The 25505-nt window shown below is 42.6% G+C and overlaps 1 protein-coding gene and 1 pseudogene across 2 annotated transcripts; both read left to right on the forward strand.

Annotated features, from left to right (window-relative positions):
- Positions 1-7333: 7333 nt before the first annotated feature.
- Positions 7334-20283, forward strand: LOC104428315 (copper-transporting ATPase PAA1, chloroplastic-like). 2 transcript variants are annotated; one of them, XR_005553348.1, is made up of 4 exons: positions 7334-7457; positions 19452-19504; positions 19798-19938; positions 20112-20283. XR_005553348.1 is itself a non-coding variant. In XM_039318325.1 (3 exons), exons 1-3 carry the CDS (start codon positions 7376-7378, stop codon positions 19930-19932), a joined length of 270 nt encoding a protein of 89 aa, XP_039174259.1. In that variant the 5' UTR covers positions 7334-7375; the 3' UTR covers positions 19933-20049. The 2 variants fall into 2 exon arrangements, 1 of the variants encoding a protein (XP_039174259.1); XM_039318325.1 differs by lacking the exon at positions 20112-20283 and having other exon boundaries at positions 19798-20049.
- Positions 20284-20359: 76 nt separating this feature from the next.
- Positions 20360-21042, forward strand: LOC120296394 (annotated as a pseudogene).
- Positions 21043-25505: the final 4463 nt, after the last annotated feature.

Here is a 25505-nt window from a genome sequence, read left to right on the forward strand (position 1 = left end):
TATAATAGTGTGGACTTTTTTATCATCATTAATTAGTGTGAAAATTCAAGAGAGATAGATTTCGGCATATTGTTGCCTTGAGGAAAGTTTTATTATATTGAGAGCTATATAAATCTTTGTACAAAGGAACCAAAATATAATATAGAGAATAATTAATAAAAAGAAATAGTATATTTTTCATAATCTAGGTGTATCAATTCTAATCCTAGATTGATTCATTTATCACTATGAAGATTCAAGAGAGACATCTCTTGGATGATCTTCCTTGGAGAGGAAATTGCAGTGATTCTTGGGTGATTCATTATTCCTCTTAGCTGACAATGTCTCCTTTGACAGTTAGTATCACCCATAAGCATTTAAGGTGTAAAATATAATTTTCATATTAATATAATAAGTTGGTCCGACATCGATCTAGAAAGTAGTATTTTTGAAAGGGATCCTTCTTCACCATAGCGGAGATTTTCCTCTCTTTTTTCGGTATAAGCACTATTTTGAACTTTAAAATAACAAACGATATTATGACCGCATAAGGTAGGACATTACAGATGTGTGAATTTCATTTCGCAATATTCTACGATTTCTTAAATATTGTGCGGAGAAATGGACTGTCTCATCGTAACATTGTAAATTATAGAAAAGATCATCTCAAATACTTGACTCCCCTTGCAACTTTGACCTTTCCCTATGTTTATCATTTCACACTCTCTGCAACAAAATGCTGACATAACAATTTCATCAAGCCTGGATTTTGTTAATTTTAGTCTCAATGTGATCGGGAAGAAGATATTTTCTCGAAACTCACACTAATTATGTTCCATGTACTAGAAAGTCAAAAAATTTATATTCACGGAAAAGACTAAAGTCCTCGCCCTTACTAGACGGCACGGGCCAATTAGAGATTCAAAGGTAGATTGTAGCCTTGTAGGATAAGGACACAAATGATAATGAACAAAAGTAGGCCATATGGTGTTTTGGCTTTCATTGATTGACTTTATCGTCAATAGTTTCCTTGCAAAGTGCAACTCACAGCCTTGTAATGTTCTCAACTTGAGAGGTCTATAAAAGATCTGTCATGACTATTCTTGCATTGACGACATCCACATGTCTTCATATCAAAGATCATGTTGCCTGTTGATATATTTTGCCAATTATCTCTAAACAACGTCACACGCATACCTTAAGAGACTCAAGTTGAGAATGCTTTTACTAATTCTCATGGACCTTTTATAGAGATAAGTTACATTTGATCGTTTGGATTTCTAATTAGAATATGATTGAATATGATAAAATATGAAATCTAGGGTTTTTGCTGACATAACAATTTCGTCGAGACTTTTTCTAATTTTAGTCTCAATGTGATCGGGAAGAAGATATTTTCTCGAAACTCACGCTAATTATGTTCCATGTACCGGAAAGTCAAAGATTTTATATTCACGGGAAAGACTAAAGTCCTTGCCCTTACTAGACGGCACGAACCAACTAGAGATTCAAAGGTAGATTGTAGCCTTGTAGGATAAGGACACAAATGATAATGAACAAAAGTAGGCCAGATGGTGTTTTGGCTTTCATTGATTGACTTTATCGTCAATAGTTTCCTTGCAAAGTGCAACTCACAGCCTTGTAATGTTCTCAACTTGAGAGGTCTATAAAAGATCTGTCATGACTATTTTTGCATTCACGACATCCACATGTCTTCATATCAAAGATCATGTTGTCTGTTGATATATTTTGCCAATTGTCTCTAAACGACGTGGCACGCATACCTTAAGAGACTCAAGTTGGGAATGCTTTTACTAATCCTCATGGACCTTTTCTATAGAGATAAGTTACATTTGGTCGTTTGGATTTCTAATTAGAGTAGGATTGAATATGATAAAAGATGAAATCTAGGGTTTTTGCTATATCATATCCACTGTGTAAAAATTTCAGTAATAAAATCAGATATATTAACATCATATCATACATATTATTTGGTATAAATGGTACATCAGTATAAATAGAGCTAAACATAACTAGAGATAGTAAAAATCTCTCACGACACTTTTCTTACATTATTTTTATTTATTTTTATTTATTTCCCTCTCTTTTTTAATTAATTTTTTTCCCTTCCATCATTCTTTAATATGGTTTTATTAAATAATAAACTGAACTAATATTAAATTCTAAAATATTTCAAAATGTATAATTTGTAGTAAAGATATATATTATAATTGACAAATGAGAGTAAAGTTGATTATAAATTGTGAAAAAAGACCTACTTACATAGACCTACTTACACCTACTTATATATTATATTATAATTGATAAATAAGAGTAAAGTTAATTATAAATTGTGAAAAAGACCTACTTACATGTACGGTCTATACTGTTCTGTTGATGAGTATTGGAAAGTCAAATTGATATACGTGTGGAAAAGACTGAAGGCATCACCCCCTATTGAACGGCCCGGTAATTTAGGAATTGGAAAGACCCAATTGACATGAACAAAAGGAGGCGCCCATGGTGCTTCAGCTTTCATTGACTGACTTGATCATCAATAGTCACCTTGCTTATCACGGCCTTGCAATTTTCTCAACTTGATAGGACCATAACAAGATTTTTAATGACAATTCTTGCATTGATGACATCAACATGTCTTACTACGGAAGATCCTATTGCCCACTATTATATATTCGCGAATTGTTTCGAAACAACATCCTAAGGAAACCGAAAGAGAGCTAAGAGCACTTTGTTACAAATCCTCATGGACCTTCCCAAGATAGATCAGGTTTTGTCCAGGTCATTCTCATGCTTGACTACCATCATTCTTTTGTTAGGGAGTGCCCTAACTTTAGTAGAAGCTGGAGGGAACGAGACTGATTGGCTGGCTTTGTTGGAATTTAAGGCCCAAATAACTGATCCCGACGGGGTTTTGAGCTCGTGGAATGATTCTAGCCATTTCTGCAAGTGGTACGGTGTCACATGCGGTCGTAGACACCAAAGAGTCTCCATGTTGGACCTCCGCTCCAAGAACTTGGCCGGGGTCTTGCCGCCTCATATTGGTAACCTGAGCTTTCTGAGGGAAGTTTATCTACAAAACAATAGTTTTCATGCCAAAATTCCCCCGCATTTTGGTCGATTGTTTCGATTGCAGAAATTGCACCTTAACAACAACTCATTCAGCGGTCAAATCCCTTCGAATCTCTCCTATTGCTCTAATATGCTCATTCTTAACTTAGGCTTCAACATGCTCAAAGGAAATTTGCCGACAGAACTGGGCTCATTGTCCAAGCTCCAGGAACTTAAACTTGAATTCAACAGCTTGATGGGAAACATCCCGCCATCTATTGGAAACTTATCATCTCTTCAAAAGTTCGGAACAACATGGAATAACTTCAGTGGTACGATCCCAAAGACTCTTGGCCAGCTGAGAAATCTAAAGAGGCTCACTCTCGCCGCAAATAAATTTGTCGGTACAATTCCTATCTCAATCTTCAATATATCCGCTCTGGCATGCCTTGAGGTAGGTAAAAACCAATTAGAAGGGGGTTTACCTGGCGACTTAGGCTTCACTCTTCCGAACATTGAGATTATCAGTATGTGGCACAACCACCTCACTGGACCCATTCCCGAGTCAATATCCAATGCCTCTAACCTTGAGGTATTCCAAATCGACAAGAACAATTTTATTGGAAAAGTTCCTTCTTTTTCAAAGATAAGAGGACTCATATCGATTTAATATTGCCTTGAACAACTTAGGAGGTGAGCAATCTATTGATTTGGACTTCCTTTGTCCTTTAACCAATTCCACAAAATTGAAATTTTTGGCTATATTGGACAATGCTTTTCGAGGACTAATACCCGACTGCATCAGTAACCTCTCAACCACCCTTTCCACATTTTTGTTAGGAAACAACTATATTTCTGGAACCTTACCTTCTGGAATTGGAAATCTCATCAATTTGGAGGATTTGCAAATGCAAGGCAATAACATCTCGGGAAACATTCCTTCCGAGATCGGAAATCTGAACAAATTGAAGGTTTTGAATCTCAGCCAAAATAAATTCTTGGGGCAAATATCGGAATCGTTTGGGAATTTAAGGATGTTAATCCTATTGGACTTGAATAGCAATAATTTCCAAGGCTCGATACCATCATCTCTAAAAAATTGCCAAAATCTACTTCTCTTGGACCTTTCGACCAACAACCTCAGCGGTCATATACCCCGGAAATTATGGGCCTCTCATCTTTGTCGATTTACCTTGACTTGTCTCGAAATAGTCTTACTGGCTCCCTTCCAGAAGAAGTTGGAAAATTGCAAAATCTCGGTGAACTACGTCTTGACGGGAACAAATTATCTCAACATATTCCAAGCAGTATAGGCAGTTGTATAAGCATGGAACGCCTATATGTACAGGATAACTTCTTTGAAGGGCCCCTATCATCCATTATGAGTTCCATGAGAGGCCTTCAGGTTTTGAATGTTTCCAACAACCAATTGTCTGGCCAAATCCCGAAATTTCTAGAGTTGCTAAATTTGACGAATTTGAGCCTATCTTACAATGATTTCGAGGGTGCATTGCCTATAGGAGGAGTTTTCAAAAGTGTCATTTCAACTTCGGTCGTTGGAAACAAGAAGCTTTGCGGGGGTCTCCCAGATTTTCAACTACCCAAATGCTACTACAAAGAGTCAAAACGGACGAGAATAAGTGGAATTGCAAAAGTTCTTATATCCACTGTCTCTGCTCTTGTTGGAGTAGCCTGCATACTATCTTTGTTATACTTCTTCTGGTTTAGACACAATAAGAATGCATCAGCTTCAAGCTCTTATGAATATGGGCTTTTGCATGTTTCTTATCACAATCTACTAAAAGCGACGGGTGGATTCTCCTCCACCAATCTTCTTGGCGTGGGCAGTTTTAGGTCCGTGTACAAAGGGCTGCTTGATCAAACTCAGTCGGTTGTGGCCATCAAGATTCTTGACCTTACATGTGATGGAGCTTCCAAGAGCTTCATAGCCGAGTGCGAGGTCTTGAGAAGAATTCGACACCGTAATCTCGTGAAGGTATTCACGGCATGTTCTGGTTTGATTTTAATGGAAATGATTTCAAGGCACTTGTCTATGAGTTCATGTCAAACGGAAGCTTGGATGAGTGGCTGCACCCAACTACATCACAATATACGGAGAGAAACAAGTTGAGTCTACTTGAGAGAGTGAATATTGCAATCGATGTTGCTTGTGCACTAGATTATCTCCATCATCACTATGAAATGCCAATAGTTCATTGTGATCTAAAGCCAAGTAATGTCCTTCTTGACGATGAAATGAATGGACATGTAGGTGATTTTGGGGTTGCCAAGTTCCTTCCAGAAGCAACACATAAGTTGCTAGTAGATCAATCGAGCTCCGTCGGAGTAAAAGGATCTTTTGGCTACATAGCTCCAGGTAATGAAGCATACCTTGGGTCATTCAGTTTGTTTCTTTGAACATATAATCGTAGACAGATCCTTAAAGAAAAAGGCATAGACATAAAATGTCCCCGAGAATATATTTCAAACTTAATCATTCACCTTGCATCAATACATTGTTGATTGTTGTAGAGTATGGCGCGGGAAGTGCGGTATCTACAGAAGGAGATGTGTATAGCTTCGGAGTTCTTGTTTTGGAGATGTTCACAGGCAAGAGGCCGATTGATGACATGTTTGAAAATGGGTTGGACCTTCATCGCTTCACAAATGCAGCTTTGGCAGACCGAGTGGAGAAGGCAATCGATCCCATTTTGGTTCTAGAAATCGAGGAGTTGGAGAAGAGACGAACAATTGCTCTAGAGGGCAAGAACAAGAGCTGGTGTAGTATCAAGGATTGTTTGGTTTTGATCATCGAAGTAGGAATCACTTGCTCTTTTGAGTCTTCGAAGGAGCGAATGGACATCTATGATGCATTGACTAAACTCCAAGGAATGAGGAAGAAACTTCTTGAGTTCATTGTCACTTTCTAGTTGACGTCAAATTTGAACTTCATATGGAGTCATGTGGTCTTCATGGTCCTTGATTTTTAGTTTTTCTTCCTTTGTAATTCAACCATTCTCTAGATGTTACATTTTGTCTTTCAACAATTTGGTCTTCATGGTGGGTATGCACTACTTGTACCTATAATTTTAGTAAATGTTAATTTGTTGCATCATGTGGACCAATAAGCTAGGCTACTGAAACCCAGTACTTCTTTCTTTCTTTGGTTCTTGTTTGTGTGTGTGGCTACTATTAATGGTGCTAATTCATGCATTTTTTTAATCAATTGCAAATTTTGGACAAGAATTTCAGTCTGTCGGAAGAAGTCGGCTGATAAAAATTTGATTGGCCGGCAAACTCAACCCCTTAATTGAGATTATCTTAATCACTTATTTGAAGGACGATGTCGGAGATCTGGAGCTCGGGCGGCTCCTCCTCCTCTTCCGCCTTCCGGCGGGAGGGCTTGCAGAGGCAGTCGCGGTTCCTGACGAAGAGGTCGATGAGGGAGGTGGGGAAGCTCGGAAAGGAGAGACAGATGGTCGAGATGGTGGAGGGAGGAGGTTGAAGGGGAATGATGATGATGATGAAGAAGAAGAAGGAAAAAAAGAGAGGAAAGATCGATGAAATGGTTCGGTGAAGTGGAGGGGGAAATAAAATTTCCACGGTTTCTCCCTCTCTCTCTCTCTAATGGAACTAGTCGCTTGGCAATTCCATTTGAGTTATTTATGATTCAACGTTTGTTTTTCACTTCTTATTTTCCTCGCTGTTTCTCCCTCTCTCTCTCTCTCTCTCTCAGAGGACGTTTATCACGTGACTCGAATAGGGGAGAGTGGGAGGGGAAATCTTCCTCGCCGTTCTCCGCGCCCACGCGAGCCCCGCTCCATCTCCTCCGTCGAATTATGCGGCCGTGGGCAGGACCCATAAATCTGACGGTGGATACTCGTTGGGCTCATGTAAGTCCTGTCCACGGACGTATTGCTCGGAAATTGGCGCTAGCAGCGAGACAAAGGACAGCGAGTGGGGGCCGATGTGAACGGGAGGGAGTGTTCAACTGACGCGTTTCTCTGCAGTTGTATCAGTTTCTTCCGTTCACGCATTTCTTGGGTTTCCATTCATCTATGCTTTCGGTTCCGCTCCGTTTTGACAGGGGTTCCGCCTCCATCGCTACATCGCCCGGTCACTGCATCGCCGATGCCTCCCGTCTCGGCTCATCGCCCACAGGCTCCGCTGCATCTACGCCGACCGCATCCGCATCCCGAGCCGAGCTCCCACGAGGTTCCGCATGCGGTGCGTTCCCGGAGCTCCGCTGCTCCTCTCGGCGCATTCGGCGGACGCAGCGGCGGCGGCGGCGGCGGCGGCGGCGGCAGCGGAGGAGTCAACGGTGAGGATGGGAAGGAGAAATCGGTCGTGGATGGAGCCGAGGAGGCTTCAGGGGTGTCACCTCCGATGTCATAATTCTCGACGTCGGAGTAAGCCCCTCTCTCTCTATATATATCTCTCGCACTTCATGTATTGTACAAGCTAAAGCCTCGATTTTTTTTCTTCTTTTTTTTTGGGGTGTGCGGCCACTTGACTCGTGGGGGAGGAGGAGCAAAAAGACACTCCCGGCGTCAGCGTCGGCAGCGGAGGCGGCGGCGGAGAGAGATCGCAGCTTACCGGCATGTTCGGATGTTAAGGATGCTCGCTAATCTCGTCAAGCCTTTGACGAGCCCTATTTCGCCCAATTATGTTGTTGTAGGACCCTTTTTTTCTTTTCATTTTTTTTAAAGCTATTTTGGTTTATGAAATGAAAACTCTTTTTATTTTTTGGATGATTACACAAATAATTTGTAAAAACTGATCGAATGGGTAATATCGTGCATGTGTATGAACTTTTAATCTATTCAATATAATTTTTTAAACTTTAACTCAATGTATAAATTCGTAATTTAGTTCATATACCCCATTCTTTTACCTTGATAAGAATTAAGTAGCACTAGTATCCATACGCGACACAATACAACAACACGTAATTTCTTAAAAATTTTGGATTCGTTTTAATTGTTCTGATTACAATTTGCATCTATTTATGAGAAAATATACTAGTAAATTTTGTCAAACGATTTTGGTGTTACGGGAAAAAAGAGGACCCGTGTTCATTTTACTAATAAATTAGAGCTTGTAAAATTTTTAAATTATCCTTTTTTTCTAGCAATTTTAAATTTAGTGGATCATAGATAAAATTATTTTCATTTTTATTTTGATCTCAATGAACTCTTTTAAATGATTTCAGATACACTTAAAGAAAAGAAATCCAAACGTAAAAAGAAAAAGAAAAAGAAAAAAAGTGCAAAATTGTACGGGCATTTTACATGCAATTTTCCGTGCCTTAGCCTTGGGCATTTTTCTTCCCAAATTATTGAAACATAATCTAAATTTCCTCAATTTAACCCTATCACCAAATCTCCAAAATTTTCAAATTGAATATTAGGTTTATTTATTTATATAAGAAAATGGAGCATTCACTTTATCTGATAAGCCCCATCTCTTACCAACTCCATATCTTTCAATCTGCCATGCCGGATCACATTCTCATCTAATGAACCAAGCCTCTATCTATGAGAAAACGCATGAGTAACCTCGGTCACACCACGACCATTTGGTGTTGCAGAAAAACAATTGAGATTAAGCCATAAAGGCCCTCAATTTTTCAGTACTTATATTTATCAATGTTGAAAATGAAAGTAAAATATGCTCCATAATAACTGAATATTGAATACCAAATAATACCAGTTTGTTAACTAAGCATGAGCACCTTTAATGAGTTTTTTGCAAAATATTTAGCAAGATTCTTATTGCCAGTAAGTATCTTTTTTCTATTGAATGAATAAGTGGCCTTCCCTTGCCTAGTAATTTGGTGATTTTCTGACTTAATTAAACCTTTTAAGCTCATTTTTATTATGATAACAAAAAGTGTTTAATTGTACGAATTACTAAATATTTAAGTTTTCAAGACTTAATCAAGTTATCAAATAACCTACAAATTTGGAAACTACTCTCCTTGGATTTACTCTTAGTAAACACCATTTTAATGTATTGTAGCATAGATGTAAATTGGTTGACTATACATAAAATTTAGATGCAAACCAGTAAGTTATTGATCACCTTGACATTGAAATTCAAATATTAGTTATTTTATGTTGACTTTAGTAAATTTAAATATGAAGTAGTAATTTCTTTTACAAGTAAAAAAAAAAACAAAGGTGAAAATAGGCAATCGGTATTTACTCTCTATATCTCTATATGTTAGGTCTCACTGTCATTGCGAAATATTAGATTTTAACCATGACTTTTCAATGCAATAGTAAGTATACAAACACATCGAGTCAGGATTTTCTTCATAACATTGCTTGACTGTGATTAACTCTTTTATATTGGGCTACCACGTTGGCTGATACACAAGAAACTTTAAATATTTTTACATATCTACGAATTAAATTGAACATACATCAAAAGTCCATTAAAACATATTGAATAGATTAAAATCCAAATATCACATCGCATATTGAATTAAAGTTCAGCTCATATTAAATAAATTAAAGTTTATGGACCATGTTGCACGCTATGCCTAAGTTCGAAAATCATTTCGAAGCCCTAGGCTTATCATTGCACAACCCAAGACAGCCAAAATGCACGCACGGGTACTGTTCATCGCCTCTCTTCCTCTGGGGTTTTGAACTGAATCTCGCCGGCTTCATCTGCTCGATCCAGCCGATCCAGACCTCCGATTGGTGTGAAAATTAGGGCTTCGGCTCCTCGGGAAAGGCCTCGCTCCTCACCGAACGGATTCGAGTCTCTTCATCTCTCGCGGCGAGATCGAGCCGCCTCTCCACAAGAATCGCCCGTCGCTGCGCTGCTCGGCCCCTTGAGGTGCGGTGTTGGTGCGGCTCGGGTCTGCTAGCAGAGGTTCGCAGGCGTCCTAGCACCCTCTGGTAAGCCTTCCTCGGCTCTGCTCCTGAACGATTGCTGGTGCTCCCCTGTCCCGACCCTGCTGTGCCACGCCCTGCACCGAACTGCTGCGTTGCTCGGCCCTTGAGGAGCAGTGCTGGTGCGCCTCGGGCTTGCTAGCAGCGGGAGGAGGGCGTCAGGTAAGCTGCCTTGCTCTTGAACGAACTGTTGGTCCATCCACCCTGCCCGCCCTTGCTGCTTCCGGCCAACCCGAGAGGTGTGAGGCGTACGACCGGTTAGTCTCCTCTCTAGATGGCTGCTGTGTAGAGGTCTGGGTTTAGCTGGCTGGGTATTGTTATGGCTGCTCCAATGGATGTGGGTGGTGAGCCGAGTAATACGGCACAATTGAGAGATGAATTGGAGAGGACTTCTAGCCCCCTCAATCGAGACAAGGAGGCCCGAGCCTCCATGCTCACGGGCAAGGCTCCTGCACTAGCAGAGACCTCAAACCGTGGTCCCAAAGATGTCGGCCGGGATAGGCGCTCAAGAGGACGAAGTAGAGCGAGGTCGGCTTCCAAACGGCCCCAAGCCTCACAAAAGCAAGTGAGAAAACCAGACGCCCCGGCTGTCCGAACGTGGGCAAATGTTGCGAAACTTGCAGCGAAAGGGTATGACCTTACCTTTGTTCCTCCATCGTTTGAGGATGATATCCCTGTGGTGGATCTTCTTGAAGAAGTGTTAGATGCGTGGATCCCAAATGGCATGAGTGTCTCCAAGGTATTATGTAGGGAAGAGTTTGCCGTTCCAGCCACGGAGAACTCGCTCAAGCTAGCTTGGGGACCGGCTTGTTGAGGTTTTCGCCGAAGACCAGGGTTTCTTTTTCTTCCGCATCCCCGACCCGAGTTCCGAAGGAAGATTTTGGAATAAGGTCATATAACGGTTGCAAGGGTTGCACTTGTTTTGCAACAATGGAAGCCACTCCTAGAGTTGAAGAGGGAGAAGCAAACCACAAGGTGCGGTGTGGATTCGCTTGAAGAACCTACCTCTTGACCTATGGACAGCCCCGCAATTAGCGCCATCGCAAGCACCATTGGCAAGCCGTTATTTGTTGATCAACGCACCGAGCAATCTCAAAGGATCTCTTTGCAAGAGTTTGTGTGGAGCTTCAAGTAAACAAGCCGAGGTTCTACTTGACCAAGGTAAGACTAAACGGAGTTGTTCGGTCGATTGCCATCGAGTATGAGTGGAAGCCAGCGGAATGCTTGAAGTGTGGCTCCTTTGGGCACAATTGTGCAGCCTCTTTGACTGGGTCGGAGGGCGGTGCAAAGCCGAAGCAAGTTCAGCCCATCCCCCCCCCATCGGGAGGCCCGCCCCTCCGAGACTTCATCGATGCTGGTGGTAGATCCGAATGAGGCTGAATTTGGATGGAAACAAGTCAAGGGAAGAAGAACAAATCTCCCCCCCAAGAAGACATATTTAGACCATCCGGCCAGCTCTGGAGAAGAGGAACCATCTCTCAAGCAAACAGCAGCAGCTCTTAAAAGCTTGCCATCAACCTCTACCCGGAGGACTCAAAGTGGGCTTCAAGCACTAATCAGGGTGGATGACCACACCGCGACAATGGAGGAAGATCCCATTAGCCATCCAGATGCGGGCCTAGGGAGTGGAGCGGAGTTGAATGAGTCTCACAACCACCTTAGCTCGATGATGATCTTCTCTCGCCTTGTCAATCACCGAAGGCCCTCTCCAGGCCTATCGCCGAAGGCTCCTCCAACGAGAAACAGGGAGGAGAATACCCACGACAAGCCCCTGGTGCTTCCCCCAGACCCACCTCCTCCATTGGCTCGAATGGCTCCCACTCCAAGCCGTCGCAAGCCTCCAAAAAGGAGGTAACCCTTCCTCGTTTCCTCTTTTGTACATATGTATATAGGATGCTGGAATATTAGAGGTATGGTTGATTCGACTAGGCAAGCGAAGATTCGTAGTTTTATTACTTCGAACCACTTGTGCTGTGTTGGTTTGGTGGAAACTAAGGTGCCACGGGATCGCTTTAACTCCATATCCGAAGCTCTATTGAGAGGTTGGTGTTGGACTGCAAACTATGACTTTTTTCCCTGTGGGTAGAATTTGGGTCGGATGGGACCCCGTGAGAGTCAAGTTTGAAGCCTTCTCTCTACCAAGGTGCAATTCATGGGAACCTTAAGAGCCTAGACTCTGGGGTGGCTTGCTGTGTTTCTTTTATTTATGGAGATCACTCTTTTTCGCTGAGGAGACCACTGTGGGAAGACATCATCATGAAAAGCACCCATCTCCGAAACACTCCTTGGCTTGTCTTGGGGGACTTCAATGCTATTAAGGATCCATCGGACCGGGTCGGTGGCTCCGAAGATTGGCTCCCTTGTTTTAATGAGTTTGGACAATGCTTAGAGCAAGCTGAGCTGGAGGACTTGAGGTTCGTTGGTTTTAGATACACTTGACTACGTCCTCGTGGCATTCTAGGAAAGCAAGGAAGATTGACAGGTTCTAGTGAATGCCAAGTGGAGCTCGGATCTATCTTACTCGTAAGCCTCCTTCCTTGCTCCCCGAATCTCGGACCACTCACCTATGGTGGTGAAGGTACTTAATCCGACTCATCGAAGGAAGCCCTTCAAGTTCTTCGACTACTGGATGAAGCACCCGGAGTTCAATGAAATTGTCTCACAAGTGTGGGATGCGCCGGGGAGTGATGTCCCTATGTATAAGCTTGTCTCTAAACTCAAGGCTCTCAAATATCGGCTCAAGCAGCTCAACAGAGATTCCTTCTCTAATATATCTGCTAGAACTCTTGATGCGCGGAAGATGATGAAGGCCACGCAAGCAGAATTACAGCTAAATCCCTTCTCTGCTAACCTTGCTGAGGTGGAGAAAAGCCAGAGGTGTATATATGCAGAGTTGCGCTCCTCGGAGGAGTCCTTCTTCAGGCAAAAGTCCAGGGTCAGATGGCTCAGGGAAGGAGACCGAAATACCAAATTCTTCCATCAATATGTCAACAAAAAACAGTTGAGGAACAAAGTCCTCTCCGTCCTCGACTCTTCAGGGAACATAGTGACGGAACCACGGTTGGTGCAACGAAGGTTTGTAGAGTTCTTTGAGGACCTCTTGATGCCGCAAGGGGAGATTATTAGACCTTCGTTAGAGGACTTGAGGGAGGTTATTCAACATCCATTTTCGGTTGATCAGGCTACACTTCTTGCTCAACCAGTTACAGAGATGGAGATCCGGAACACTATCTTCTCTTTGCCTAAGGGAAAGGCTCCTGGGCCGGATGGCTTCACAGCGGAGTTTTTCAAAGAAAACTGGGACACGGTTGGTCCTTTAGTAACGACTGCAGTGTTGGATTTCTTCAACTCCGGAAAACTCTTGAGGGAGGTTAACAATACCATCTTGGTAATGGTTCCGAAAGTGCTCAACGCCACTTCTGTGGAGGATTATAGGCCTATCGCTTGCTGCAACACTATCTACAAGTGTATTACAAAGGTGCTAGCTAATCGGGTGGCCCTAACTTTGAAGAACACGATAGGCCCTTTTCAGACTGCTTTTATAAAAGGTAGACGAATTAGGGACAATATATTGCTGGCTCAGGAACTATTCTCTAGCTTCCACCTTGAGCCTTATCTACCTAGATGTGCGATAAATGTGGACTTCAGGAAAGCCTATGATACTGTGGATTGGGGCTTCCTTGAGAATGTGATGCTGGCCTTTGGCTTCCCTCACTCTGTCACTAGTCTAATTATGACGTGTGTTCGCACTCCTAAATTCTCAATTGCTTTGAATGGAGAGCTCCACGGGTTTTTTTGCGAGCGGTTGAGGTCTTCGCCAAAGTGATCCCATCTCTCCTTACCTTTTCACTATGGTCATGGAAGTGCTCTCAGGGATCATTCTTAAGCACTCCTCGAGGCCCGATTTCAAGTTCTTCCGGAGGTGCAAGGCAAAGGGGTCTTTCACATCTCTTTTTGCAGATGATGTCTTCCTTTTTGTGAGGCGCACCTTCCTACGGCGACTCTCCTTAAGGAAGCTCTAAATATATTTTCCTCTTGGAGTGGCCTTTGTCCTAACTCGTGCAAGAGTGAAATTTTCTTGGCGGGTGGCAATCCCTCCCTAAGGAATAATATTCTTTTGGAGTTGGGCTTTCGAGAAGGAAGCCTGCCAGTTCGGTACCTAGGGGTTCCCATTATCACTTCAAGGATCAATAAAGCAGACTATTGTACCCTGGTCAATCGCATCACTGCAAGGGTTCAGCCTTGGACCCACCGATTCCTCTCTATTGCTGGTCGGCTTCAAAATTATCAAGTCGCTCTTCATGCTATACAAGCCTACCGGGCTAGTGTCTTTGTTTTACCTACAGCCGTGATGGAACAAATAGAGAAAATATTTAGACAATTCCTATGGAAAGGTCCGAACCTAGGCAGGGGTGGTACTAAGGTAGCCTGGGATGAAGTTTGCCTTCCAAAGGATGAAGGAGGGCTAGGTGTTAGAAGGCTCCAAGATTGCAATAAAGCTTCCATGCTAAAGCATATTTGGATCTTGTTTTCCGACAAGGAAGCGCTATGGTGTAGATGGGTCCACTCCACGTTCTTAAAAACAAGAATTTTTGGGTTGCTAGGAAGCCAACATCTGGATCCTGGGCCTGGAAGAGCTTGTGGTCCTAAGAAGGAATTTCAGGATGGCCTTCTACTGGAAAATTGGCGATGTCCAAACAACCTCTCTGTGGTTTGACAACTGGCACCCTAGAGGGCCCTTGAACCCGTTCTTCTCGATTCTCTTAACTATAGCTCAGGGCTCTCTAGACAAGCTTCGTTGCGACCTCTCTCGCATGCCGGCCAAGCTCTCGGTTGGTGCTTCAATCGTGGGGGCGACCTCTTCCGAGCCTAACGAATGACCCGGATCGTTGCTGTTGGCGAGAAAGCTCTTCGGGCCAATTCACTATGGCATCGGCGTGGAACTACATCAGGAAGAAGAGGAAGCAGTCCACTAGTACTCCTTCGTATGGGACAACGCCATAGTGCCTCGATATCAACTCAATCTTGGCTCATGGCCAAGCGTAGGCTTCCAACCCAGACCTCCTTCCGCCTATGGTATAATTGGGAATGCTGCCTCGTGCGTTTTGCAAGAATGTGCCCGACTCTCTTGACCACTTGTTTTTTGACTGCTATGTCACGGCTAACGTTGCTTTCTTTTGGGCGTCCAGATGCAATTTACCCTGGCGCAACAGAGGTTAGGGGGAAAATTTCAGATGGGCAACTACCTATTTGATGGGGAAAGATTTCTATAAGTGCATAACCCGTTTTTTCTTTGGCGCGTTGTGTCACATCATTTGGAAAATAGGAATGACATCATCTTTACAGCACCAAATCTCTCAATTCCGGCCATCAAGAACCACCTCTTCAAAGTGGTCCGAGACAAGGCTATCACCTTCGTGAACGTCGAAGACAATCTCGAAACAAAGGCCGCAGAGAAGTTGGAGTCTAGACCCGATTATTTTCAATGGGGACCCGTAGGTCCTTGATCCGACGCTGGCCTCCTCTTTACTTTTGTCTCTCGTTTCATAACCTGGCGAGCTAGCCGTGCTTAGTTTGGCCTTGTTGTTGTAAGTTGTTGTGCCGCCTCATGCTTTTGCATCTCGTCACCCTTCCACTCCTTTTCTTACTACATTTGGAGTGCAAGTTACCGGTGTCGAGATCTTTTTACATTTGGCTCTTCTTAATATATTTCTTACCTTCTACCGAAAAAAAAAATTGCACAACCCAAGACAAACTCATCAACTGAGTCCACTCTGCGCAGCCCATTCCCTTCGAGCCCATCAGAATTGAATTCACCAAGTCCACCCATTAATCGCAGTCAAGGCTTTGAAACTCACCTGTAACTGACTTCACGTTCAGGCCAAGAGGTTGAGAGGGAAACGACGATTTTTTCAATTACGGTTACTGAAGGAGTTGGTGTCGCTTTTCCTCACCGATTTAAACTCTGCGCCATCACTACAGAGGACTTCCCCCGTCGCCCTCCCCACGCCTTCGGCCATCTTGTCACCGCTGTTTCTCACCATTCCGAAGCCGTGCGCACCCCTTTGTTTCCGAGACACCCAGGATCCCGAGGCACACTGACATCCAGTTTAAAGCTCTTCCGCATGTATATTGGACATAGGTTGAAAACGAGTATTATAAATGTAGGTAGATATCAAAGACTGGGCATGGCGAACGAATGAATAGAATCTAGTTTTGGCTAGAGGAAACTCAATATGCTCTAATGGCTTTGATTTTCAATATATAATATAGATAGAAATATAATTTAATAGGTTGAAATTCATAATTGATCCCTCAAATTTTCGCACTAAAATGAACGTTTGATAAGTTCTATAATAGCTAGATTGGTCTAACAACAAAAAGTAGTTTTTACATTTTTTTTTTCAAGTTAATCTCTCGAGTGAGGATAATATGACAATTTAAATTTGGAGAATAAATATTTTAATATAATTCATAGAATAAACTGAACATATATTGAAAATCTAGGGACCTAATTGTACAATAAATTAGAATTTAGGGACCATATGAAATAAATTTAAAGTTAAGGGATAAATTATGCAATTTTATATAACAAAGGTAGTTTTGAGGTGGGAAGCGCAAGGATTTTAAAGCCGTCTTTTTCGGGATCCGTGAGGTCTTCATCCGCGAAAAACCGTCCTGAGCGTCGGTTACCGTAGATAACCGCAGCGGTTTTCTTCTTCGGAGGCGCCGTTTTTTAGAGAGAGAGGAACGGATACCGTACGCAGAGAGTCAAAGATGCTTCGAGAGAGTGAAAAATCGATCCATTTCTGGCCGAGAAGTCTGATTGATCCGGTCTCCACTGAAGCTTCGCCACCCGGCCCGTGTCTTCGTCGGCGACGAGTTTCCATGGCTGTCTCAGGGTTTCGCTTGATCATCAATCATGATTAGAACTCCGTTTCATTGAGGCGTTTCTCGGTCGTCAACAGTGCTGGTCTGTCTCTGAGAATGGCCCGGAGTTTGTGTAACACTTCGACAATGATGACCGGAGGTGAGCTTTTCTCAATCTTTTTCTCCTTTTATATTTTCATCGTGCTGTTCATTTGTTGAATTATTATCTGCGACGCTGTGTGTTCGAAGATCTTCGAATGATCGGTGGCGATCGATGGCGGTGTTGTAGTAATGGATGGTGTTCGGAGGCAACAGCCATGGCAACATGGTTTTCGCAAGATTTGAACCCCGCGTGTTATTTTCTTTTTCTGCTTTAACATTGAACAGCCACAAATACCTGCCGCCGTGTCAATCTTACAGCCGAGACAGCAGTTATACGGCCTCTATTTGAAGCCAAGACTGTACATAACCCTCGAGGTAAGCAATTTTATTCACCATATGCTTGTTGCAGTAGAATGAGGTTTGGCTGTCATTTGGGAATATCATTGCTGCATATAACGCGCCTTTTATCACGGATTTTCTGTGTCGATTACTCCATCTACTAGGTTGAAGTGTAAGCTTTTATATCTCTTTGGCTTGTCACAGATACGTATCAAGAGTTGGGTTAAGAGTTGGGTTTTACTCGCTTACGATGCACTTCCTTGTTAGATGGAAAAAAAAAAGGCCAAAGGTTACGTAACAAGGAAAGCTGTTGGGCACGACTATAAAAGGTTTTCTTTTTGAAATATTGAACTGGCCACTTTAGGAATCTTTCTTTAGTATGGAGAATCTCAGTCACGATTATAATCAAATAGTTAGAGTTGTCGCCAATACTGAAATGTTGCCAGCCCTTGAGTTGCTACATTAGTCCAACATGGTGCTTGCAATAACTATACCATTTTTTATGTCATCATCATTGGTCAGCCTTGGCTTCATGAATCTTTGTTGCTCATTGAGAGTAGTCCAGAAATTCTTACTGCAACCGAGCTCAACATGGAGTTGAAATCTCTGTTGCTCATTGAGATTTGGTGTACTTATTTTAGCGTGGAAATTTGGCAGTCACAATGCATGACAGGAGAGGACAACCAAATAAAACTTCATTGTTCTGACTAAACTTATGCATTATATTGATTTATCAATTTCAAACCCTGAGAACCTAGCTAGGGAAAAAGGGGCAAATTATGAAGGATAAAATATGTTGCTTTTGCTAGCCTTTCTTGTGGAAAAACAATATTCATGGCAATGGAGACTGAATTGTGGTCCCTGATTTGACTGAACAATTTAATTTGATAGCTAGTTTTAGACTCTAAAATCCTCATTACTTATTCTTGCTGAACGCTTGGATGCACGTTGGTGGTTGGATTTGAAAGAAAAATCTCTTGTTGTAGTTTTAGAGGCTAGTCGTATTACTTTTTAAATGGATCAGAGTCGACACTCCATGTTCATTGGTGGAACTCACCAAGTTTTGGATTGGTACTTATCTACGAAATGGTTTTGTTTCATCCATTAAAAAATTGTACTTTTCAATAGAACAGTTGACAGAACAAATCTAGTATGGAAAATGTAGGGGAAGTTGTATTTCCCATTATGAGCTAGTGTGGGTCCCCAGAATTTTGTAAGTTGATCGGTCAAGTCTAGTTTAGTGAGTGTGGGCACAACTGCTCTAGCATTGTATTTAGTTTGTATGCTTCGGATCAATTAACTCTAGAAACCTAAGGTTCTCATTTTTTGGAACATGAGATGTATCTGTGCTGAAATTTCATTTGGTATATTTACTATCTTTGATATGATTATGTGGTGATGAAGTAAGCATATTGGGTGGCCATGTTCATCTCCTCGCTCCCGTCCCGTGGCTCTACTCAAACTGTGAGGCTTAAAGGGAGAGTTTAGAGAGAGAAGGCGAGCTTCGATGGAGTCAACCATATCCAAGACTCTCTCATATCCAAGTGGGTGTTTGGCACCAATGATGACATCACCTTCGGCATAACCTGCGGAGGGTTGAGTGAAGCCTGATAGGACTTCGGCATAATCCCCAAGGGTTGAGTGAAGCTTGGTAGGATTATGGCTAGCAGTAATCGACCACTATAAGAATTTCTTCCTTATATTGAGTCAACCTTGAACTTTGTGAATTCACAAAGTTGAAGGTCCCGAGGAGTCAATATAAGGAAGAAATTGTTATAGTGGTCAGCACTTTGCTAGCGACGAATTCCTATCAAGCTTCATTCAAACTTATGCCGAAGGTGATGCAATCTTTGGTGCCAAACACCTGTCTCAGCTAATCGCCCACAGGCTCCGCTGCATCTACGACAACTGCATCCGCACCCCGAGCCTTGCTTCGGCCCCGTCTGTCTCCCCCAGCGACGGCAGCAGCGGAGTCGACGGTGAGGATGGAAAGGAGAAATCGTCTTGGATGAAGCCGAGGCGGCCTCGGGGTGTTACCTCCGATGTCATAATTCTCGACGTTGGAGTAACCCCCCTCTCTCTCTATATATATATCTCGCACTTTATGTGAATGCACGAGCTAAAGGTTCGATTTTTTTATTTTTTTTGGTGTGCGGCCACTTAAATGTCTCTATTTCGTCTCTGCAGGGAATGACTCGTGGGGATGTGCAGCGAGTGTGAAGAGAATTTGGGAAAATCAAGTGAGTTTGCCATTGCTTTCGTTTTTTGCTATTATAATCTCCAAGGTAACTGGGATCGTCCATTTTTCATAATAAAAAATTATTCATTAACTTAAATTAAACTTTAGTGTGACAGAACAGTCATCCCCCGGGTTACGCTTTTTGTCCTCTCGTATAAGTGAAGAGAATTAGGTTTTAAATGATCTTATGTGGGATCAAAGAATGGCAGGAGAAATGGCTTTTATCAATTTTTGTGCTAAGATTTGAACCCTGTGTGTTTTTTATTTTTCTGCTCTAACTTTGGACAGCCACAGGTATCCGCCGCAAGGGTCAATCTTACAACTGAGACAGCAATTGTATGGCCTGTTTCTGAAGCCAAGGCTATGCCTAATTGGCAAAAGGAGTTGGGGATAAACACTTGCAAATCACTCAGACAAATTGTGGCTTAAGTCTAAGTGAGTTTACCATTGCTTTTCTCTTTCTCGTAACTTGTGAAGAATCATCCATTTTTCCTCATGAAAAGAATCGCCATTGACTTCAATTAAAATTAGTGTGAGAAATGTCATTTTCTGGGTGTGATTGGAACCGGGCATGGTTTTCTCTCTTTTCTGCTCTAAACATTGGACAGCCACAAGTATCTGCCACCAGCGTCAATCTGACAACCGGGATAGCAGTTGTATGGCCAGTATCTGAAGCCAAGGATGGCAAAAAGTGTTGGGAGAAACACTTGCAGAAGACTTGACAAATTTTGCCTTTATGTCTAACCCTCGACATAAGTAGTTTTATTCACCATCTGCTTGTTGCATATGAATGAGGTTTGGCTGACATTTGTGAATATCATTGCCACATAAAACGTACATTTTATCACACATTTTCTGTGTTGATGACTCCATCTAAAAGTTGGAAGTACAATCTCTTATATCTGTAATTTTCCCTGTCATATAATACAAACTACCTCGGATAAGAATATTTTTAATGCAGGGGGTGGTTGACAAGTTCTCTGGATGCTCTCGTGGATTTGGTTATGAGAAGCAAGCAATGGATGAGGCTATTGAGGAAATGAATGGACTTATCATTGAGGAAAAAGTTCAGCCTCAAGGTTCAGGTAGAGACTCAGATGGTGATCGCAGTCGTGATTGTGGTCGGGACTCTGGTGGTGGACATGGAGGTGGAGGTGGAGAGTGCTTTAAGTGTGACAAGCCTGGGCATTGTGGAAGGGAGTGTCCTCGTGAAGGGGGCTGGGGAGGTATGGGGAGGGATGACAGGTATGGAATTGGTGGTGGTGGGCACTATGGTCCTGACCGAAATGGTGATTGATCTGGAGTGTGCAATAGGGATAGTGGTACTCAAGGAGGATCAGGAAATGCTCCTATAATCAGGACCGTTCTGGTCCCTATGAACATTGTGGTACAGGGAACTTCTGTCCGGGGTAGAAAGCATACCACTGATAGCTATGCACACAATTTTTTCCAGTTATAGTAAAGCAGTTGATTCTGCGCTGATTGAAAAATATTTTGTGCTTGTAGCAGAGCAAATGGAGGTACTGCTGTTACTTTCTGAGGGTGTCAAAGTCCCTTCTGTTGAATCTCTTCTTGATTATTCTCTGGGTGGACAAATCTGCTTGATCAGTCTTTTGTTGTGCGAACTTTGGCTAAAAGATTCAACTGTTTAATATCCGTGAATGCTTGTTTTGATGTTATGGTCTGACAGCATTGGTTGCTTGACTTAAACAACCCAATTTGGCCTTAAGCTTTCAATGATATGATCGGTACTGGATTCTCTTTCACTTACATGCTTTAGCAATTGCAAATGCGTCTGAGATCAATCTTGGTCGACTTCTTCATTGGCATTTGTGACTGTGGAGTGCGGACAGCTTTTTGGTGTCTATATGGCTCTTTTGAGGATAGGGCAAGAAATTCAACTGTGGATGTAATGCGTTTTTTCTATGCAAAAGAGAAGCTGCCTTAGAAATGGATGCCCGTTTTGGCTACAAATTTTCAGACGTCTTACTTTTTGAAAAGGAGTTAAGCGGGTAAGCTCTATGTTTTTTATGCACATTTGGTTAGCACTCTATTAATCCTGATAAGTTTCTGGCGGGATTATTGGCTGTTTTGATGCATGGTCATGTTGCTTTCATGTCATAGGACATGGCTGTAGTCTTAAAAATTCTGAAAAGTCCTTCTGGCCTCAAGGAGCTATTCCTTTATGCAATTAATTCCGTAAAATCCAGTAGCACCTTCCTCACATGATTGCTGGTCTCTGTCTCCTCCATGTGCATGGTGCTGCTATTGTCGTAGGTTTCCTTGATAAATTTCCCTTTCAGGTGTAATGACGTCTCTTCCTATGAATCGGCAATGTTGTTATAAACACATGGTTCTTTTCACTTCAGCGGCTTTGCGTGCATTGACTTGCATTTCTGCATTAATGATCATGTATCTTCCCCTAATTCTTTTAAAAGTCGTGGTTTGTAACTCCTAGATGAGATACACTCTTAGCATTAGCAAAAACTGGATATGATCATTTCCTTTTCAGATTTTCTCTGTAGTTACTTGGTTAAGGTTATTGAGCATTCTTAACTACGGCTCTGTAAATGTTTCGAGTCATTTTAAGTTGGAGAAATCTCTGCAGCACCCCCTAAACTTTTTTGTTCTAGTTGGTATACAAAATTGTAAATTGTTGTTTCGCACGTCTCATAGTCCAAGTAATATGACCATTTCTTGCCCATTGTTCACTTGCAAGCCTCATTCACATACCCAGCAGAGGCGGTTCTTGAACAGAGCAAGCCTTCTGTTTCGCATTCTTGAATGACCCGGCAAGGGTATTTTGAGCAACCGCGCTTCATGAGATGCAGACCTTTTAAAATGACTCAAAGGGGATGATACACCGCTTCGATTTCCTCTTTACAAATTCAAGAAAGATGACAGGATTTCGTTCTAGCGAGCTCAACGACTGCAAAATTTGATTGATCAGAACAGGGTGCGTTGTGCACGCGGGTCCCGTTCTTTCTGGGGCGGAGTGTCTTCGTCTGTTACGCGTCCATATACGACAAGCAGGGACAGCACATCTAAAAGATAATGGTACAGTCTCGGGGTGTCGCCAGGATGAGCACATCCTAGCGACATGATGTTGTGAGTGCCCCAAGCTTTGACTCTTCCTATATAAGAAAAGCTCGAGCCAGGAGACCCACCACAACCCAATTTCGCACGGACCCTAGAAAGGGAGGCGTCTCCGATGGGTGATCTTGGCAACACAGGTGCTGTTCCTTTGCGTGTATCCGGTATTCATTCATACAATTCTCGCTATTATAGCGCCTGTGTTTTCAGGTCACCCCTTTGAGAGATGATCACACTCTTTCCCTTTCACATATCGATAATGACTCTCCCAAATTAATCGGTATGGCTTCTTTGTCTCATTGAGATCAGGTGACTCGCTTTTAGGGTTCAACGTGGTGATTGAGGTGCTTCGGAAATTCATTTTCATGGTTGTACTCAGCTTCTTTTTCCATATTTGTAATAAGAATCTCAGCTTCTTTTTCCATATTTGTAATAAGAATCTCTATCAACTTTTTGTCGCCATTATTTCTAGGGAAGTATACTACAATTATGTAAAACTACTAATTGTTGCTCTAGCCACTTCTTGTCACGACGAGTTGAGATTAAAGTGCTCGTTAGTGATTCACCCTAGTAGAGCATGAGTGAGGTCATAATAACCTCTTGGACCGGAGGTGGTGTAGAAGAAGTAAAGTCTCTCCAATCCCTCCTCATAGTTTGGATGATCTTGCACAGGTTGACAGTTTGATGTGGTGCAATTTTATGCCAAAAACTCAAGGTACAAGTGGTAATTATGAAGAAATGGCTTTATGTCTATAATGTATGCCGACCCTCGCCAGCCACAAGTGAGGGTGTGGGTGCTCGGTCCCTTGCCCAGATCTAGCGAGGGCCGCAATGCCCTTGCCAGATTTGGCCAGACAAAGGCATAGCGGCCCTCACTCGATCTAGGCCTGCCTAGTGCTAGTGAGGGTCAACCGGCGTCCATCACCAACCTAAATGGAGGAAAAAAATAAATAAAAGCAAAGAAAGAGAAAGAATTATAAAATATTACTAATTGGTTGTGGAAGTGTTGTAGAGAGAATATGAGAAAACTGTACCAGAAAACTTGAGAAACATTTATACCTAATTGTAGTACAAGTATACACTCCAATAAAATATCATCTCCCACAACTATTATACTTTAATTTTCTTGCACCACACACAAAACACTTAAAGCAAACTAGCTTTTACGAAGACACACCTGCAACTCTAATTTTTCTCTCCCCTATGGACGGGCAACTTTCTTTTTTCTAATTGTGAAGCTATTGCCGTTGTGGCTTGTGTGGTTTTCACCAAAGCTCATCGTACTTACAATAGGCAAATAAAAGAAATGGAATGAATCTAGCATCAATCCCATAAAATTGAAACTGCCATACTATTCCATTTGAACCAGAAAAGATAAGCCAATTTGAAGGATAATATATTACTGAAGCACTCCGACAATCTATTTCCAGCCTACCCTCCAAAAGCCACGAACCGAGATGTTGAATCAAAATCCACTTACAATAAGCAACTAAAAGAAATAGAATGAATCTAGCATCAATCGAAAGTGAATCGACAAACATCAAATTCCAAGACCTCAAATTCACCTTAGAATTTGCTAAGAAACCCTATAGGAAGAGGAAGGGGGAGGAGTGGTGTGGTGAAAAGCGGAGGAACGGCAAAATGGCCTCAAAAGATTGCATAACGCTCCTTCAGCGGTTTTAAAATAAACTAAAAACGGTGGCAAGGAAGGGACAACAACAATTTTGCTTCAGCAATAGGCAAAGGAGGAAGCAAACGGTAGAAAAAGCAAAGGAGGAAGCAAACGGTATAAATCTAATTCATGCATTTTTTTTTAATCAATTGCAAATTTAGGACGAGAATTTCAGTCTGTCGGAAGAAGTCGGCTAATAAAGATTTGATTGGCCGGCAAACTCAGCCCCTTAATTGAGATTATCTTAATCACTCATTTGAAGGAAAAAAATCACTTCTAGCTATTTAATCATAAGCATGGAATAAATGCGATTTTTTTATTGAAAGAAATGTTTTTAAACAGGTCAATCTATCGACCCCAGCAATTTGTAACCATGTCCAAGACTCTCTCTCTCTATCGTCATCTCCGTTCTCCCTCGACCCCTTTGTCTTCCGCCTCCACTGCTACGTCGCCCGGTCACTGCATCGCCGATGCCTCCCCTCTCGGCTCATCGCCCACAGGCTCCGCTGCATCTACGCCAATCGCATCCGCAGCCCAAGCCTCGCTTCGACGCCGTCCCTGTCTCCCCTGGCTCCCGCGAGGTTCTGCTTGTGGTGTGTCCCGAGCTCCGCTGCTCCTCTCGGCGCATTTGGCGGACATGGCGGCAGCGGCGGAGTCGACGGTGAGGATGGGAAGGCGAAATCGGTCATGGATGGAGCCGAGGCTTCAGAGGTGTCACCTCCGATATCATAATTCTCGACGTCGGAGTAAGCCCCTCTCTCTCTCTATATCTCTCGCACTTAATGTATTGTACGAGCTAAACCCTCGATTTTTTTTTCTTTTTTTTTTTAGGTGCGCGGCCACTTGAGAGTCTCTGTTTCATCTCTGCATGGAATGACTCGTGGGGGATGTTCTCCTGAATATATGCTTTTCCGTACTATCGCTGTCCCGCTGAATGTTCACAGCCCACTCACTGAACCCCAAAAAAGAACAAAAAAGAAAAGAAAAAGAAAACAAGAAACCAGAGACACCGCAGTGATCAGCAGCCAAAGAAAGGACACCCGCCAAACCCGGAAGAAGATCGGGGGGGAGTGAACTCACAATCGATTCAGGTCGGCATGCCCGGTGCCGACGTACTTGGCCTGGAGATGCTCGAGCTGGGAATTGATGTTGAACCTGTCGCTGGTCTGCACGAGAAAAAAACGCGAAAGATTACAAATTGAGAGCGTTGGCTCGGCTCCGAGGAGGAGCAAGAAGA

Source organism: Eucalyptus grandis, chromosome 7, assembly GCF_016545825.1.
Source record: "Eucalyptus grandis isolate ANBG69807.140 chromosome 7, ASM1654582v1, whole genome shotgun sequence".
NCBI lineage: Eukaryota > Viridiplantae > Streptophyta > Magnoliopsida > Myrtales > Myrtaceae > Eucalyptus > Eucalyptus grandis.